The sequence below is a fragment of the Vulpes lagopus genome, chromosome 4, assembly GCF_018345385.1.
Source record: "Vulpes lagopus strain Blue_001 chromosome 4, ASM1834538v1, whole genome shotgun sequence".
In the NCBI taxonomy this organism is placed as follows: Eukaryota; Metazoa; Chordata; class Mammalia; order Carnivora; family Canidae; genus Vulpes; species Vulpes lagopus.
This window is the reverse complement of record NC_054827.1, coordinates 33,876,574-33,891,477: the sequence shown is the minus strand read 5'-3', so window position 1 is coordinate 33,891,477 and position 14,904 is coordinate 33,876,574. Positions and strand designations below refer to the sequence as shown.

The window sequence follows — 14,904 nt, the reverse complement described above, 5'->3', positions numbered from 1 at the left end:
TGGAATATAATTTATGTAAAAAGACTTGCCTTTCATAAAATTTTGTTTACTATACCACAGAATACATAGAAGCTCTAGCTTCTTAATAATGTAAAAATTGGCACTATTCATTTAATATTGCCTATAAAATGTTAATACATTTCATGTCTACTCTTTGAGTAAAAAGAATATTTTTGGTAATAACATAAAGTGCTTACATTCAGGATAAGCAAGACTTCTCACTCCACAAATTAAAAACCAAGTGGTTTTTGTTTTAAATTTTAGTAACCAAAACAGTGCATTCAGTACAAAGGAAACTGAGGAGAATTCAAAATAGTAAAATTTTATCATTCTAGAAGTTAGATGGGAAGAGAAAATTGGATTTAAAGTGAATTGTAGGGACTCCTGGATGCCTAGTTGCTGTGCCCAACTCAGTTTCAGCTCAGGTCATGATCATAGACAGCGTTGTAAGATGGAGTACTCAGTGAGGAGTTTGCTTGAGATTCTTTTCCTTTCCCTATGCCCTTCCCTACCTTTCTCTCTCTCAAATAAATACATAAATCTTTAATTAAAAACTAAAATGAATTATAGTTTTCAATGATTTGAGCAGATATTATTACCCAGATCAGAAATTGGTTTGAAAAATCATTTTAAATTTTATGGGAGATTTAATTTAATAAATAAGCTAGTAAATTGTTCTGAATAAGTATGGTAATAAAAAGGCTATACTATAATGATGTAGTTACAGAAAACATCCTACATATTTTGGAGCAACATTTCCTGGCACGATATGCAATAATAGCTACAAAGTGGATATTGCTATGGTATGTAATTTCTTTCTTTCTTTACTATCTTCTAAACTTTATATTGTGTTTATATTATTTTATATAGCTAAATAGTATATAATAAAAGTAGTAACTTGTCACTTTCTCTATATGTGTATTTATTATTTTGTTGGGACAAAATTATTTTAATCTCAGAAAGTTTAATTATAAGTTATAACAAAGCAAAAATGCAATATACATTAATACACTCCTTCACCAAGTAGGCAAAATGACTACTAACATTTATATCAGATTTTCTAAGGATGTAAAACAATAAAGTTAAAGCCTCTACTTGTCTACTCTAAATTCCAGAAATAGCAAAAATCATGAATTTGTGCTTCATTTTATGTGTACTTTATTCTATTGTTACAAATGTACATATTCATTAACTATATATCATTTTTCTGCATTGCTCTTATTTAATGCATCGTTTCAGAACTATTTTGAACAATTTTTTAAAATGTATACATGTTGAATCATATATCTCCATTTTTTCTTTTAAGGTTTTTATGTTATCAAGTAATACACATTAACTTATAAACACAAATGGTTTCATAGGACTAACACTGAAAAACTAAATCAGGCCCTTGCATAAACTACACCCCCTAAATTATTTTTCTCCATTTCTAAAACCTTCCCCCCCCGGCTTACACTTTCATTTTCATTTCCTTGTAGAGAAAAGTTTTATTGGAGCACATGATATATAGAGAACACTGCAAAAATCATAAATATATAGAATTAATTTTTACTGTCAATGCATAGACATGAATACCACAGAGATAAAAAAAATAGGATATTTCAACACTTCAGAAGACCTCTCCTTAAAAAAAAAAAAAAAAAAAAAAAAAAAAGAAGACCTCTCCTTCCACTTACTGCTCATACCAAAGAAAACCAATTTCCTGACACTTATCACCATTAGTTAGTTTGGCCTCTTTTTGATCTTAATGTAAATGAAATAATATACTGTGTATTCTTGTATCTGCCATGTATTTGCTCAAAATTATGTCTGTGAAAATTATGCATATTTATATGTGTAGGAATAGTTTAATCATTTCTTACTCTATATTTCCAAATAATATTCCCATAAAATTTCTTGAGTCAGACTTCAGAGAGAAACACAACACCTTCAGTGAAGACTGGACTCCCAGTTGAGATCCAAAACTCCAAGTTTTAAAGGGCCATAGTGATTTGAAGGGCCCATGCCCCACCCCCCTACTGTTTATAGCAGCAATAGCCACAATTGCCAAAATATAGAAAGAGCTCAGATTTCATCTCAGATGAATGGATAAAGAGGTAATATACATATATTACTTAGCCATCAAAATAATGAAATCTTGCCGTTTGCAATTACATGGATGTAACAAGAAGATATAATGCTAAGTGAAATATGTCAGAGAAAGACAAATATCATATGATTTCACTCATATGTGGAATTTAAGAAATAAAACTTAAACATGGGGAAAGTAAGGAAAAATAAGTATCATATGATTTCACTCATATGTGAATTTAAGAAATAAAACTTAAACATGGAGGAAAGTAAGGAAAAATAAAGTAAGATAAAAACAGAGAGGGAGGCAAACCATAAGAGACTCTTAAATATAGGAAACAAACTGAGGGTTGCTGGAGGGGAGGTGTGTTAGGGGTTGGGGTAACTAGGTGATGGGCATTAGGAGGGCACTTGATGTAATGAGCACTGAATGCTATATGCAACTGATGAATCACTAAATTATAGCCTCAAAACTAATAATACAGTATATGTTAACTAAATTAAATTTATTTTTTTAAATTTTTTTCAAGGGAAGTTATCTTTAATTTTTTATAATAAATTTATTTTTATTGGTGTTCAATTTACCAACATACAGAATAACACCCAGTGCCATCCCGTCAAGTGCCCCCTCAGTGCCCGTCACCCATTCACCCCCACCCCCCTCCCTCCTCCCATCCACCACCCCTAGTTCGTTTCCCAGAGTTAGGAGTCTTTATGTTTTGTCTCTCTTTCTGATATTTTCCACACATTTCTTCTCCTTCCCTTATATTTCCTTTCACTATTATTTATATTCCCCAAATGAATGAGAACATACAATGTTTGTCCTTGGATTGACTTACTTCACTCAGCATAATACCCTCCAGTTCCATCCACGTTGAAGCAAATGGTGGGTATTTGTCGTTTCTAATGGCTGAGTAATATTCCATTGTATACATAAACCACATCTTCTTTATCCATTCATCTTTCGATGGCCACCGAGGCTCCTTCCACAGTTTGGCTATTGTGGACATTGCTGCTAAAAACATTGGGGTGCAGGTGTCCTGGCATTTCATTGCATCTGAATCTTTGGGGTAAATCCCCAACAGTGCAATTGCTGGGTCAGGGCAGGTCTATTTTTAACTCTTTGAGGAACCTCCACACAGTTTTCCAGAGTGGCTGCACCATTTCACATTCCCACCAACAGTGTAAGAGGCTTCCCTTTTCTCCACATCCTCTCCAACATTTGTGGTTTCCTGCCTAACTAAATTAAATTTAAATAAAAATGTTAAAAAGAATTATGTATACATGGAACATTCTCTTGTGTCTTCTGAAAAGTACACTCAGGTCTCTTTTTCTTTTTGTGTAGAGTTAACAATACTGTATCACATACTTAAAAATTTGCTATTGGGTTGTATTCTTGTCTCAATTTTTTTTTTTTAAATAGAGGACAGGGGATCCCTGGGTGGCGCAGCGGTTTGGCGCCTGCCTTTGGCCCGGGGCGTGATCCTGGAGACCCGGGATCGAATCCCACATCGGGTTCCCGGTGCATGGAGCCTGCTTCTCCCTCTGCCTCTGTCTCTGCCTCTCTTTCTCTCTCTCTGTGTGTGACTATCATAAATAAATAAAAATTGAAAAAAAATTTAAAAAAAAGAATAGTCCCATTTAAAATAGAGGACAGAAGGAAATTTTTGAAGGATATGCATATGTCCATGGCATTGAGTGTGGTGACGGTGTCATGGGTGTATACTTATCTACAAGCTCGCCAAGTATATGCATTAAATATAGCATTTTGTATGTCAATTATACTTCAATAATTTTTCTTTTAAATGTAAAACAAACAAAAATATAGATGAAATCTTCAACAAAATAGTAGCAAACAAAATTCAACATAGTTTATCACATTAAAAAGATATATTATGACCAAGTGAAATTTATCCCCTGGATACAACATATGTTGGATATGGAAAGCAATCAATATGATACAACACATAAACAAAATGAAAGAGGAAAAAATACACAATCATTTTAATAGAAGTAGAAAAAGCATTTGACTAAGTTCAACATCGATTCATGATAAAAACTCTCAACAAATTTGATGTAAAAGGAAATTGCCTCAACAGAATGACAGTCAGATGTGAAGAACCTGGAACTCATCATAAATAATGAGGGAAAGCTTTCCATCTCGGATCTGGCACAAGGCAAGGATACCCATTCTCACCACTTCTATTTAATATATTACTGGAAGTTCTAGCCTTAGCAATTAGACAAGAAGTAGGATGGGTGATAGGGATGGGAGGAGACAGAAGAAGAAGAAAAGAAAAGAGGGAGAAAAGAGGGAGAAAGGAAAAATGAAAGAAGAAAGAAAGAAAGAAAGAAAGAGAAAGAAAGAAGAAAGAAAGAAAGAAAGAAAGAAAGAAAGAAAGAAAGAAGAAAGAAAGAAAAAGAAAGAAAGAAAGAAAGAAAGAAAGAAAGAAAGAAAAAAGAAGGAAGGAAGGAAGGAGAAAGAAAGAAAGAAAGAAAGAAAGAAAGGAAAGAAGAAAGAAAGAAAGAAAGAAAGAAGAAAAAGAAAGAAAGAAAGAAAAGAAAGAAAGAAAGAAAGAAAGAAAGAGAAAGAAAGAAAAAACATCAAAATTGGAAAAGAAAATGTAAAATTATCTCTGTTTGGCGATGACATGATCATATATGTAGAAAACCCTATACATCCAACAACAAAAGAACACTTAGAAATAATAAATTTAGTAAAGTTGCAGAAATAAAATCAACTTCCAAAACTTATTTGTTTTATAACATAAACTGTCTGAAAAAAGGGGATTAGTAAAACAATCCAATTCACAATAGCATCAAAAAGATGAAATATTTAGGAATATACTTAATCAAAGAGGTGAAAGATTTGCATAATGAAAATTATAAAACATTGATGAGAGGAATGAAAGAAGATACAGCTAAATGGAAAGACATCCCATTTTCATTAATTGAAAGAATTAATATCGCTAAATGTCTATATTATCCCCAAGTAATCTACAGATTCAGGGCAATCTCTATCAAAACTCAGTATCGTTACTTATTTGTTTAATTTATATATACCCTTATAGGCTGAATTGTATCTTCCCCAAATTAACATGTTGAAATACCACCCCAGTACCTCAGAATGTGACTATATTTGGAGAGAAGGCCTTTTTTTTTTTATAAAGATTTTATTTATTTATTCATGAGAGACAGAGAAAGAGAGAGAGAGACTGGCAGAGACACAGGCAGAGGGAGAAGCAGGCTCCATGCAGGGAGCCCGATGTGGGACTTGATCCCAGGACTCCAGGATCACACCCTGGACCGAAGGCAGGTGCTAAACCGCTGAGCCACCCAGGAATTCCCGAGAAGGCCTTTAAAGACATAAGTAATGTAAAATTAGGTCATTTAGAGGACCCTAATCCAATATGACTCGTGTTCTTATGAAAAGAGATTGGGGCATAGATACACATTGAGAACAGACTGTATGAAAACATGAGAAGATGGCCATCTACAAGCCAAGGAGAAAGGCCTTAGGAAAAAAAAATGAAAACTTTCCTAACATCTTGATCTTGAATTTTTACCCTCCAAAATTATGAGAAAAAATTTACTGATGTTTAAACCATGTGTACTTTGTTATGGAATACCCAGAACACTGATACATATACCTAAATATTTAACTTAGAAAAAATTGTAAATGGAATTGTGTTTTCAATATCCTGCCTCCTTTCTACTTACATTTTAGTGGTATGGGTTTTTATTTATAATATCACTTGAATTTTCTACAAAGATAATCATGTCTTCTGCAAATAAGGACACTTTTTCTTTTCTAATATGTGTGTCTTTTATTTCTTTTTATCATCTTACTGCATTGGCTAGTCCTTCCAACATTATGTTGAATAGACATGGAAAGAGCAGACTTTATGGGTGATGATACCTAGATAAATTACAGTATAGAGAGAATAGATAAATATATAATATACTTATATATGTGTGTATGTATATATATATATATTTATATAAACATATATAGGCACTTTATCTTTACCAGAAATTGTTTAAAATGTGTTATTTCATATTTATGTGCCACGTATTAGAAAGTTTACTTGTCAAACTATATTTTATTTATTTATTTATTCTGCCTTGATTCTTCTCTTATTTGTTTATTTCAAGTTTTTTACTTAAATTCTAGTTAGTTAACATATAGTGTTGTATTAGTTTCAGGAGGGGGCGCCTGAGTGGTGCACTTGATTAAGCATCTGACTTCTGGTTTCAGCTCAGATAATCATCTCAGCCCCACATTGAGCTCCATGCTCCTAGCCTGCTTGACATTTTGTCCCTCCTCCTCTGTCAGCAACCCTCATTTTGTTCTCTGAGGTTAAGAGTCTGTTTTATGGCTTTCCTCTCTCCAACCCTCCTGGTATGTTCATCTATTTTGTTTCTTAAATTCCATATATTAGTGAAACCATATTGTTTCTCTTATGATCTTATGATCAGAGAATGCATATTGTATGATTCTGATTCTTTATATTGTTTTGGCTTTCTTTCTTGCTTTTTTTTTTCTTTCCTTCTTTCTTTTTTTTTTTTTTTTTGTTTTTCTTTATTAAATGAGATATGGCCTCTCTTGGTGAATACTCAATGTGCACATAAAAAAAAAATGGGTGCCACGCTGTAGCTAAGTGTTCCATAAATGTCAGTTTATAGAAATTGATGATGTTAATGTCTTCTAAATGATTTCTGATTTCTTGTCTAGTACTTCTGCCAATTACTGTGACAGTGATATTAAAGTCTCCAACTAAATTATGTATTTGTGTATCTATTTTTTTCAGTGGTATCAGTTTTTGCCTTATGTGTTTCACAGTTTTGTTGCTTGGTGCCTAAATATTTAAGTTTATTATGTTTAATTGGTGAATTGAACATTTTTATTACTGTACATTGTCCTTTGCCCATGATCAGTTTTGCTCTGACGTTAACTTCATCTACTATTAATAAACCTTTCTACTTTTCATCTAATAAATGTTTACATGTTATATTTTTTCTTCACTTACTTTTTATATTTATATTTCATGTAAATTAATCTGCAAACAGCATATAATTGGTTCATGTTTTTATTTTTCTTTCATGTCTTGCCAATCTGTGGCTTTTAATTCATATGTTTAGGCAATTTACGTTAAATCTAATTGTGTTGATATGTTCACATTTCAGTCAGTAATTTTAGTATTTGTTTACCACTTTATACCTCTGGTGGTGGGAATAGTGGAAAACTTTTCTTTTGTTTAATTTTGTTTGGACTTCTCTTGCCATTTCCAGCCTTCTGATGGATTATTGTAATAATTATTAGTATTCCAATTTAATTTTTCCATAGCAGACATTAGCCAACATGACTTGTAGGCTAAATTTAGTCCACCATTTATTGTAAATAAAGTTCAATAGGAATGCAGCTTCATCCATTTATTTACCTATTGTTTATGACTACTTTCCTGTTATATCAGGATTTACAGTTGTCATAGAGACTACATGGTAAATCAAACCTAAAAGATTTCTTTTCTATCCCTTTACATATAACTGTTAATGACTGATCTTTAGATCTTTAGTGTTTTGCAATATTTTTCTTTGGAAGAGCTTTTTACTGTTTTCTGTAGTGGGACTTAAATATGCATGCACCCATGAGCACATGCACACAAGCATGTGTATACACATTTTACAACTTCATATAGAATGTGGAAATGTTAATACCACCTTTTAGGTCTCAAATCATATCATAAACATTAAATAAGTAATTATATAGTTTACTTAAATATTACCTTAAATACATTTAGTTACAGTCTTTCCTTTATTATCATTTTCTTTTTATTCCCAAAAATTTGTTTTGTCATTTTTTTAAAACAAGGCTACTAGCAACATACTATCTTAATTTTCCTTCATTTCAGAATGTCTTTATTTCATATTCATACTTGAGGGATATTTTTGCTGGATTAAAGTTGTGTGTTGACATTTTTTTCTTTCAGTACTTGAAAAATATTGTGCTGTAATCTCTGTGCATCATTATTTTTTATGAGAAATTCTCTGCTGTATGAGTTGCTGCTTCTCTTTAAGCAATGTGTTGGTTTTCTTTTGCTGAGTTCAAGTCACTTAAATATTTTCTCCAACTATTTAATCATGATGGTCTGCCATGATTACTTTAAGTTTATCTTGTTAGAAATTGAGGACAAATTTTGAGGACAAAAATTTATTTTTTATTATTTTTTTAAAAACATGTTATTTATTTACTTATGAGAGACACACAGAGAGAGCGAGAGAGAGAGAGAGAGAAGCAGAGACACAGGCAGAGGGAAAAGCAGTCTCCATGCGGGGAGCCCGATGTAGGACTCGATCCCGCAACTCCAGGATCATGCCCTGGGCCGAAGGCAGGGGCTAAACCACTGAGCCACCCCAATATCCCCAAATGAGGACATTTTAGCCATTTTTCCTTCAAATATTTTTCAGCTCTGTCCCCTTTCTCCTTCTGAGACATTAATGGAATTGATGTTAGATCTTTTGCCACTGTTCCACTGCTCCTTGTATCTCTGTTGATGTTTTTTTTTTTTAAAAAAAAAACTATCTTCTCTTTGTTGTTCAGATTAGGTAACTTATTAATTAGTCCTTAAGTCCATCCTTCTCTGACATCTCAATTTTGCTACATCCACCTACTCAGGTTTTGTTTGTTTATTATTTATTTAGGATTTCTGTTATTTTTTTTAAAGATTTTATTTATTTATTCATGAGAGACACACAGAGAGAGAGAGAGAGAGAGGCAGAGATATAGGCAGAGGGAGAAACAGGCTCCTTGCAGGGAGCCCAATGTGGGACCTGATCCTGGGACTCTAGGATCATGCCCTGGGCCGAAGGCAGGTGCTCAACCGCTGAGCCACACAGGCATCCCATTTTCTGTTTTATAATGTCATTTGGTGTATCTCTATATTATATATTTCCTTGCTGAGACTTTAAGTTTTTATTTGTTTTAGAGATTTTGCAATTACTTGTTGAAGTATTTTTAAGATAATTGCTTTAAAATCCTTCTAAGAGAATATAATATATGGGCTATCTTGGTTTTGCTCTCTGTTGATTATGTTTTCTCATTTCAGTTGAGATATGATATGGTTCTTGATATGATAAGTATTTTGGACTGCATACATCCAGGATATTTCTGAGAAATATGTTATAAGACACTAATTCCTATTTAAATCCTCCATTTAAGAAGACAGTTTCTCTTTTCTTTCTTTTTTTCTTTCTTTCTTTCTTTCTTTCTTTCTTTCTTTCTTTCTTTCTTTTTCTTTCTTCTTTCTTTCTTTCAGATTTTTTTTTATTTATTCATGTAAGACACAAACACACAGAGAGACACAGACATAGGCAGAGGGAGAAGCAGGCTCCCTACAGGGAGCCCAAAGTGGGACTTGATCCAAGACCCTGGGATCATGACCAGAACCAAAGACAGATGCCCAACCACTGAGCCATCCAGGCATCCTGACAATTTTATTTCTAAAACACATTCTAGATCAGTTCTATGGTCCATTGTTTATATCTCAATTTAGTTTTCATGGCCTTGAGAGATATTCTTTGACCTTTTGGACCTTATAAATGCTATTAGGGAGTCTGGATTCTATTTTTCTCTGAAGAGTATTGATTTTGTTGTTGTTGTCTGTTTTTTATAGCACAATGTTCTTGGTTAAAAAAACTCTAGATGATGAACAGCAGGTCTAGACTCAGTTGAGATCTTTAGCCTTCAGCTAAGTTTAGCGTTGAGGCTGCCAGATGAATGAATGTTTCAGGGAGTCAGCCAGAAATGTTGGAGACAGAATTTGGAGAATTATTTTTCTAAAGTCTTCCTTTTTGTTTATCTATACAGGAGCCACAATTTCTTCATATCAGATGTTTAATTTTCCAGGTCATCAATATCAATTTTTTTCCATGATTGCCCTGTGAACCCATATGCCATGTCTCTTAATCCTTAATCCTAGCCTTAGACTGAAAGTCACAAAGACTGTAACTGTTTATAGGTATTTTCCTTTGAGAATGAATTCCTAAACAGTGCTGCTAGCTCCTGGTGTTTTTTTTAAGCTTTTATTTAAATTCCAATTAGCTAATATACCGTGTAATACTAGTTTCAGGTCTATAATATAGTGATTCAACACTTCCATACAACACCCTGTGCTCATCAAAAGTGCACTCCTTAATCTCTATCATGTATTTAACCCACACTCCCACTTATCTCCCCTTACAATCATCAGTTTGTTCTTTAGAATTAAAAGTCTGTTTTTCAGTTTGCCTCTCTCTCTCTTTCCCCCCCTTTTTTGGTTTGTTTTATTCTTAAATTCCATATATGAGTGAAATCATGTGGAAGTGAAATCATTTTGTCTTTCTCTAACTTATTTTGCTTAGCATAATATTCTCTAGCTCTATCAAGTCTTTGCCAATGGCAAGATTTCATTCTTTTTTATGGCTGAGCAATATTCCAGTAGATAATACTGCTTTAAATATAGGGGTACATGTATCCCTTTGAATTAGTGTCTTTGTATTTTTTGGGGGGAAATACCTAATAGTACAAATGCTTAATCATAGGGTAGTTATATTTTTAACTTTTTGAGAAAACTCCACACTGTTTTCCAAGGTGGCTGCACCAGTTTCATTCCCACCAGCAGTGCAAGAGCGTTCCTTTTATTCACATCCTTGCCAATACCTGTTGTTTCTTGTGTTGATGGTTTTAGCCATCTGACAGGTCTGAAGTGATACCTCATTGTAGTTTTGATTTCTGTTTCCCTGATGATTAGTAATGATAAGCATCTTTTTATGTGTCTGTTTCCATCTCTATGTCTTCTTTGCAGAAATGTTTATTCATATCTTCTGTTAATTCTTTAGTACTTTTGGGTATTATGTAGAGGAAAATAAGTATAATAGGACCCAAATCCTTCCTAACTTGAGACACCTATTAGATTCTATATTATAGATTTCAATTTTTTGCTGAAACTAATAATCATTTATTTTATCCATTTTTTTCCTCTATTTACATACACAAACACATGCCATAGCTTTTTTGCCAGTATTATTTAGGTATAGTTGGCAAATAAAATATTAATATATTTAAATTGTACAATGACAATTGGATATATTTAAATTATGAAATAATTCCCATAATAAAATTAATATATTCAGCAATTCACAGAGGTATCTGTTTTATGAGAATGCTTAAGATGTACATTCTTAACAAATTTCAAGTATATAATATATAATTATGAATTATAGCTCCCATAGTTATATTAGATCCTCAGAATTTATTCATCTTATAACTGGAAGTTTGTACCCTTTGGCCAATGTCTCTCCATTTCCCATTTTTCCCTTCTTCTAGCTCCTAGCCACTATAGTTCTACTCTCTGTTTCTGTAAGTTTGACTTTTTTTTAAGTTACCATATATAAGTGATATCATACATATTTGTCTTTCTCATTTTACTTAGCATAATGCACTCTTGGTCATCTACGTTGTTGCAAATGAATTTTCTTCTTTTTTAATAATTAAAAAATATTCCATTGTACAGATACACTGCATTTTCTTTATCCATTCATTTATTGATAGACATGCATGTTGCTTCTATAACTTGACTATTGCGACTAATGCTGTTATTAACATAAGGGTGCAGATAGTGATTTCATTTATTTTGGCTATATAACCAGAAGTGGGTCTGTTGGGTCATATTTTAATTCTATTTTTAATTTTTTGAGGAACCTCCACACTAATTTTCATAATGGCCATACCAATTTACATGCCCACCAATAGTGTACCAGGATTCCCTTTTCTCCACATCCTCACCAACATTTATTATCTCTTGTCTCTGGGATAATAACCATCTCACCTGGTGTGAGGTGATATCTTATGGCGCATTTGATTTGCATTCCCTCGATGGTTAGTTATGTTTAGCATCTTTTCATATGTCTGTTGGCCATTTGTAATTATGCTTTGGAGAAAAAAAATATCTATTCAAGTCCTTTGCCTATTTTTTTAGTTGAGTTATTTGGTATTTTGCTGTTGAGTTCTGAGTTCCTTCTATATTTTTGATATAATTCCTTATTGAATATATGGTTTGCAAATATTTTCTTTCATTCTATAGGTTGCCTTTTCATTTTGTTGATTTTTTTCCTTTGTTATGGAGAAACATTCTAGTTTGATGTCCCAATTTATTTATTTTTGGGCTTTGTTTGTGTTTACTCAGGTATAATTAATGTATAGTGATATGTTAGTTTCAGTTGTGCACTATAATGATTCAACAATTCGATACATTTCTGTTGCGCGCTCTGTGGCAACAGGATCAGGGTCCCAAGGGTAAGGGGATGAGGAAAATAAAAGTAAAGAGATGGGGACAGGAGGGACACAGTGGATGATGTCCAAACAGTGCCAGCTTTATTCAAGGTTCTACAACATTTTATAGCATGAGCAAAACAAAGCTAAGAAGGTATCTATTTTTAGCATGTTTGTGAAACCCTCCAAAGTTCCCCTTTCTCAGCATGTAGGACAGACAGCATGTAGGACAGACCCCTGGTGCCAGAAGACCTTGGTAAATAGATAAGCTTGTTGCTCCAGGTGTGCATACTTCAAAGGAATATTAGATATGGTAAACAGACCAGCAAGGACAGCACAGACCCTTATTTACATTTATGACCAGGCCAGAATAAGTTGTATCTATTGTGTTATGTGGGCGATCACGTACAAGCGAGCCCTGAGAACCATTGCTCAAGCCCTTTCTCAAGCGTCAACCAACAATTCACCCCTTAGGCTCCCGAGCCTTTTGAGTGAATGAGGGACACAAGTCCGGGCCTGGTTTGGTTCAGTTACTCCAGCTAGTCCATGGTCGCCCACAACTTCTCAGTGCACTAGATAAACATAGTATTTTAATCTATTTTGCTCATCGCCCCCAACAATCTTCCCTATAGCAATGACCAGTTTGTTCTTTGTATTTAAGATTCTGGTTTTCTTTCTTTCTTTTTTTTTTCTGTGTTTCTTCATTTGTTTTGTTTTTTAAATTCCATGTATGAGTGAAATCCCATGGTATTTATCTTTCTCTGACTGCCTTATTTCGTATAGCATTATACCCCTTAGGTCCACCACATTGTTGCAAATGGCAAAATTTCATTCTTTTATATGCTAATAACATTCCATTTTACATATATATATATTATATATATGTTATATATATATACCACATTTTCTTTATCTATGCCTCTATCAGTGAACACTTGGGCTGCTCCAGTAATTCCACCGTTTGTTAATTTTTGCTTTTGTTGCCTGTGCTTTTGGTGTGAAATCCAAAATATCATTACCAAGACCAATGTCAATATTTTTGCTTATGTTTTCTCCTGAAAATTTTTATGAGTATTTAATCCATGTCACATTAATTTTTGTAGGTGGTGTAAGATAGGAGTACAATTTAATTGTTTTGCACATCATAGCTCTTTATAATCTGTAGGATCTGCTGTGATGTCCTCTTTTTTATTCCTGTTATGATTTTTTTGGTGTGTGATCTGTTTTCCTTTCCTGTACAGTATAGTCCCTAGGTTATTTTATTTTGTTGCATGACTTATACAGGAGATTTATTTTCAACTGTGTAATTATGAAAGTACAAGACCATATCTTCTTTTAATGAGCTGGCATCAAAAGGCCATCTTATGGTTGTTACAACTTGCCTTAAAATCTTATGATCAGCCAAATTTCATCTTTCATGTTCTGGTGTGGCTTTTTCTTTTAAATTCTGTTTTTGGGATTTTTCCTTTCTTTCATGCTTAAGGGAACATAGTAAAAGGGAGCCTTTTACTATTATCTATTAACTAATTTTCCTATGTTTTCATTCACAGACTTGCACACACATAGGCACAATCTTTTTTTCCCTCTTTTAGGTAGGGATTACTTAAATTTTATCATAAATTTCAATTGATATAGGAAAAATCAGAGAAACTCTAAGTATTTTACTTGTGATAATCAAAGGGGTGAGAAAAGTTTCACTATTTATCAAAGTTAGATAATATGAAATATGAGTGCACTGCCAGCAACTTTTTAAAAATAACTTTTCATTCCAAATGTCTTTACCATGGCTTTGCCTATACCTCTAATTTCTGTTTTGTTTTTATTTGTTTGTTTACTTCATTCATTATACTACAACCTTTTATGAACTCCCATACAATCACCTTACTCGTATTTGCATTGCTGGGTCATATCCCAAATGTTACATCTCAGCCTAAATATTAATTCACAAATATCGAGTATCCTGAGAATCCTCAGGATTCTCCACTGGAGTGCTTCATTTTTTTTCTTTTTTTCTGTTTTTTTTTTTTTTAAGATTTTATTTATTTATTCATGAACAGAGAGAGAGGCAGAGACATAGGCAGAGGGAGAAGCAGGCTCCATGCAGGGAGCCCGATGTGGGACTCGATCCTGCGACCCCAGGATCACGCCCTGAACTGAAGGCAGATGCTCAACTGCTGAGCCACCCAGGCATCTCATTTCATTTTCTTTAGAACACTTTTCATGATCTCTTTGTATTTGGGAAGTCTCTTATTTTTTTTTCCCTCTGTAATGGAAACTCCTGATGTGAACAAAGACCGTTTGTTTCATGCATGCCACTACATTTTCATCTTTTACATTTTCATCTTCTGTTAATGTATTTGACACATGTGTAAACTGAATTAATATTTGTTAACTGGATGAACTGATTTAATGAAGAAGTTAAATAAATGTATTTTATGTTGATTGCATCAGAAATATTAAGTGTGCTCGGGTATAGAATTTGTACATGTCAAATATTAAACCAGAGAATATTTGTAGTTTGATCA

The 14,904-nt window shown here is 33.2% G+C and overlaps 1 protein-coding gene across 1 annotated transcript in view; it reads left to right on the top strand.

Moving 5' to 3' along the window:
- The window catches only part of ADAM18 (ADAM metallopeptidase domain 18), a 271,792-nt gene that overhangs the window by 162,493 nt on the left and 94,395 nt on the right, over positions 1 to 14,904 (top strand). Inside the window, exon 27 of the mRNA XM_041751041.1 lies at positions 722 to 803. Within this exon, the coding sequence (XP_041606975.1) occupies positions 722 to 803 (82 nt within the window). The remainder of the gene's footprint in view (positions 1 to 721; positions 804 to 14,904) is intronic.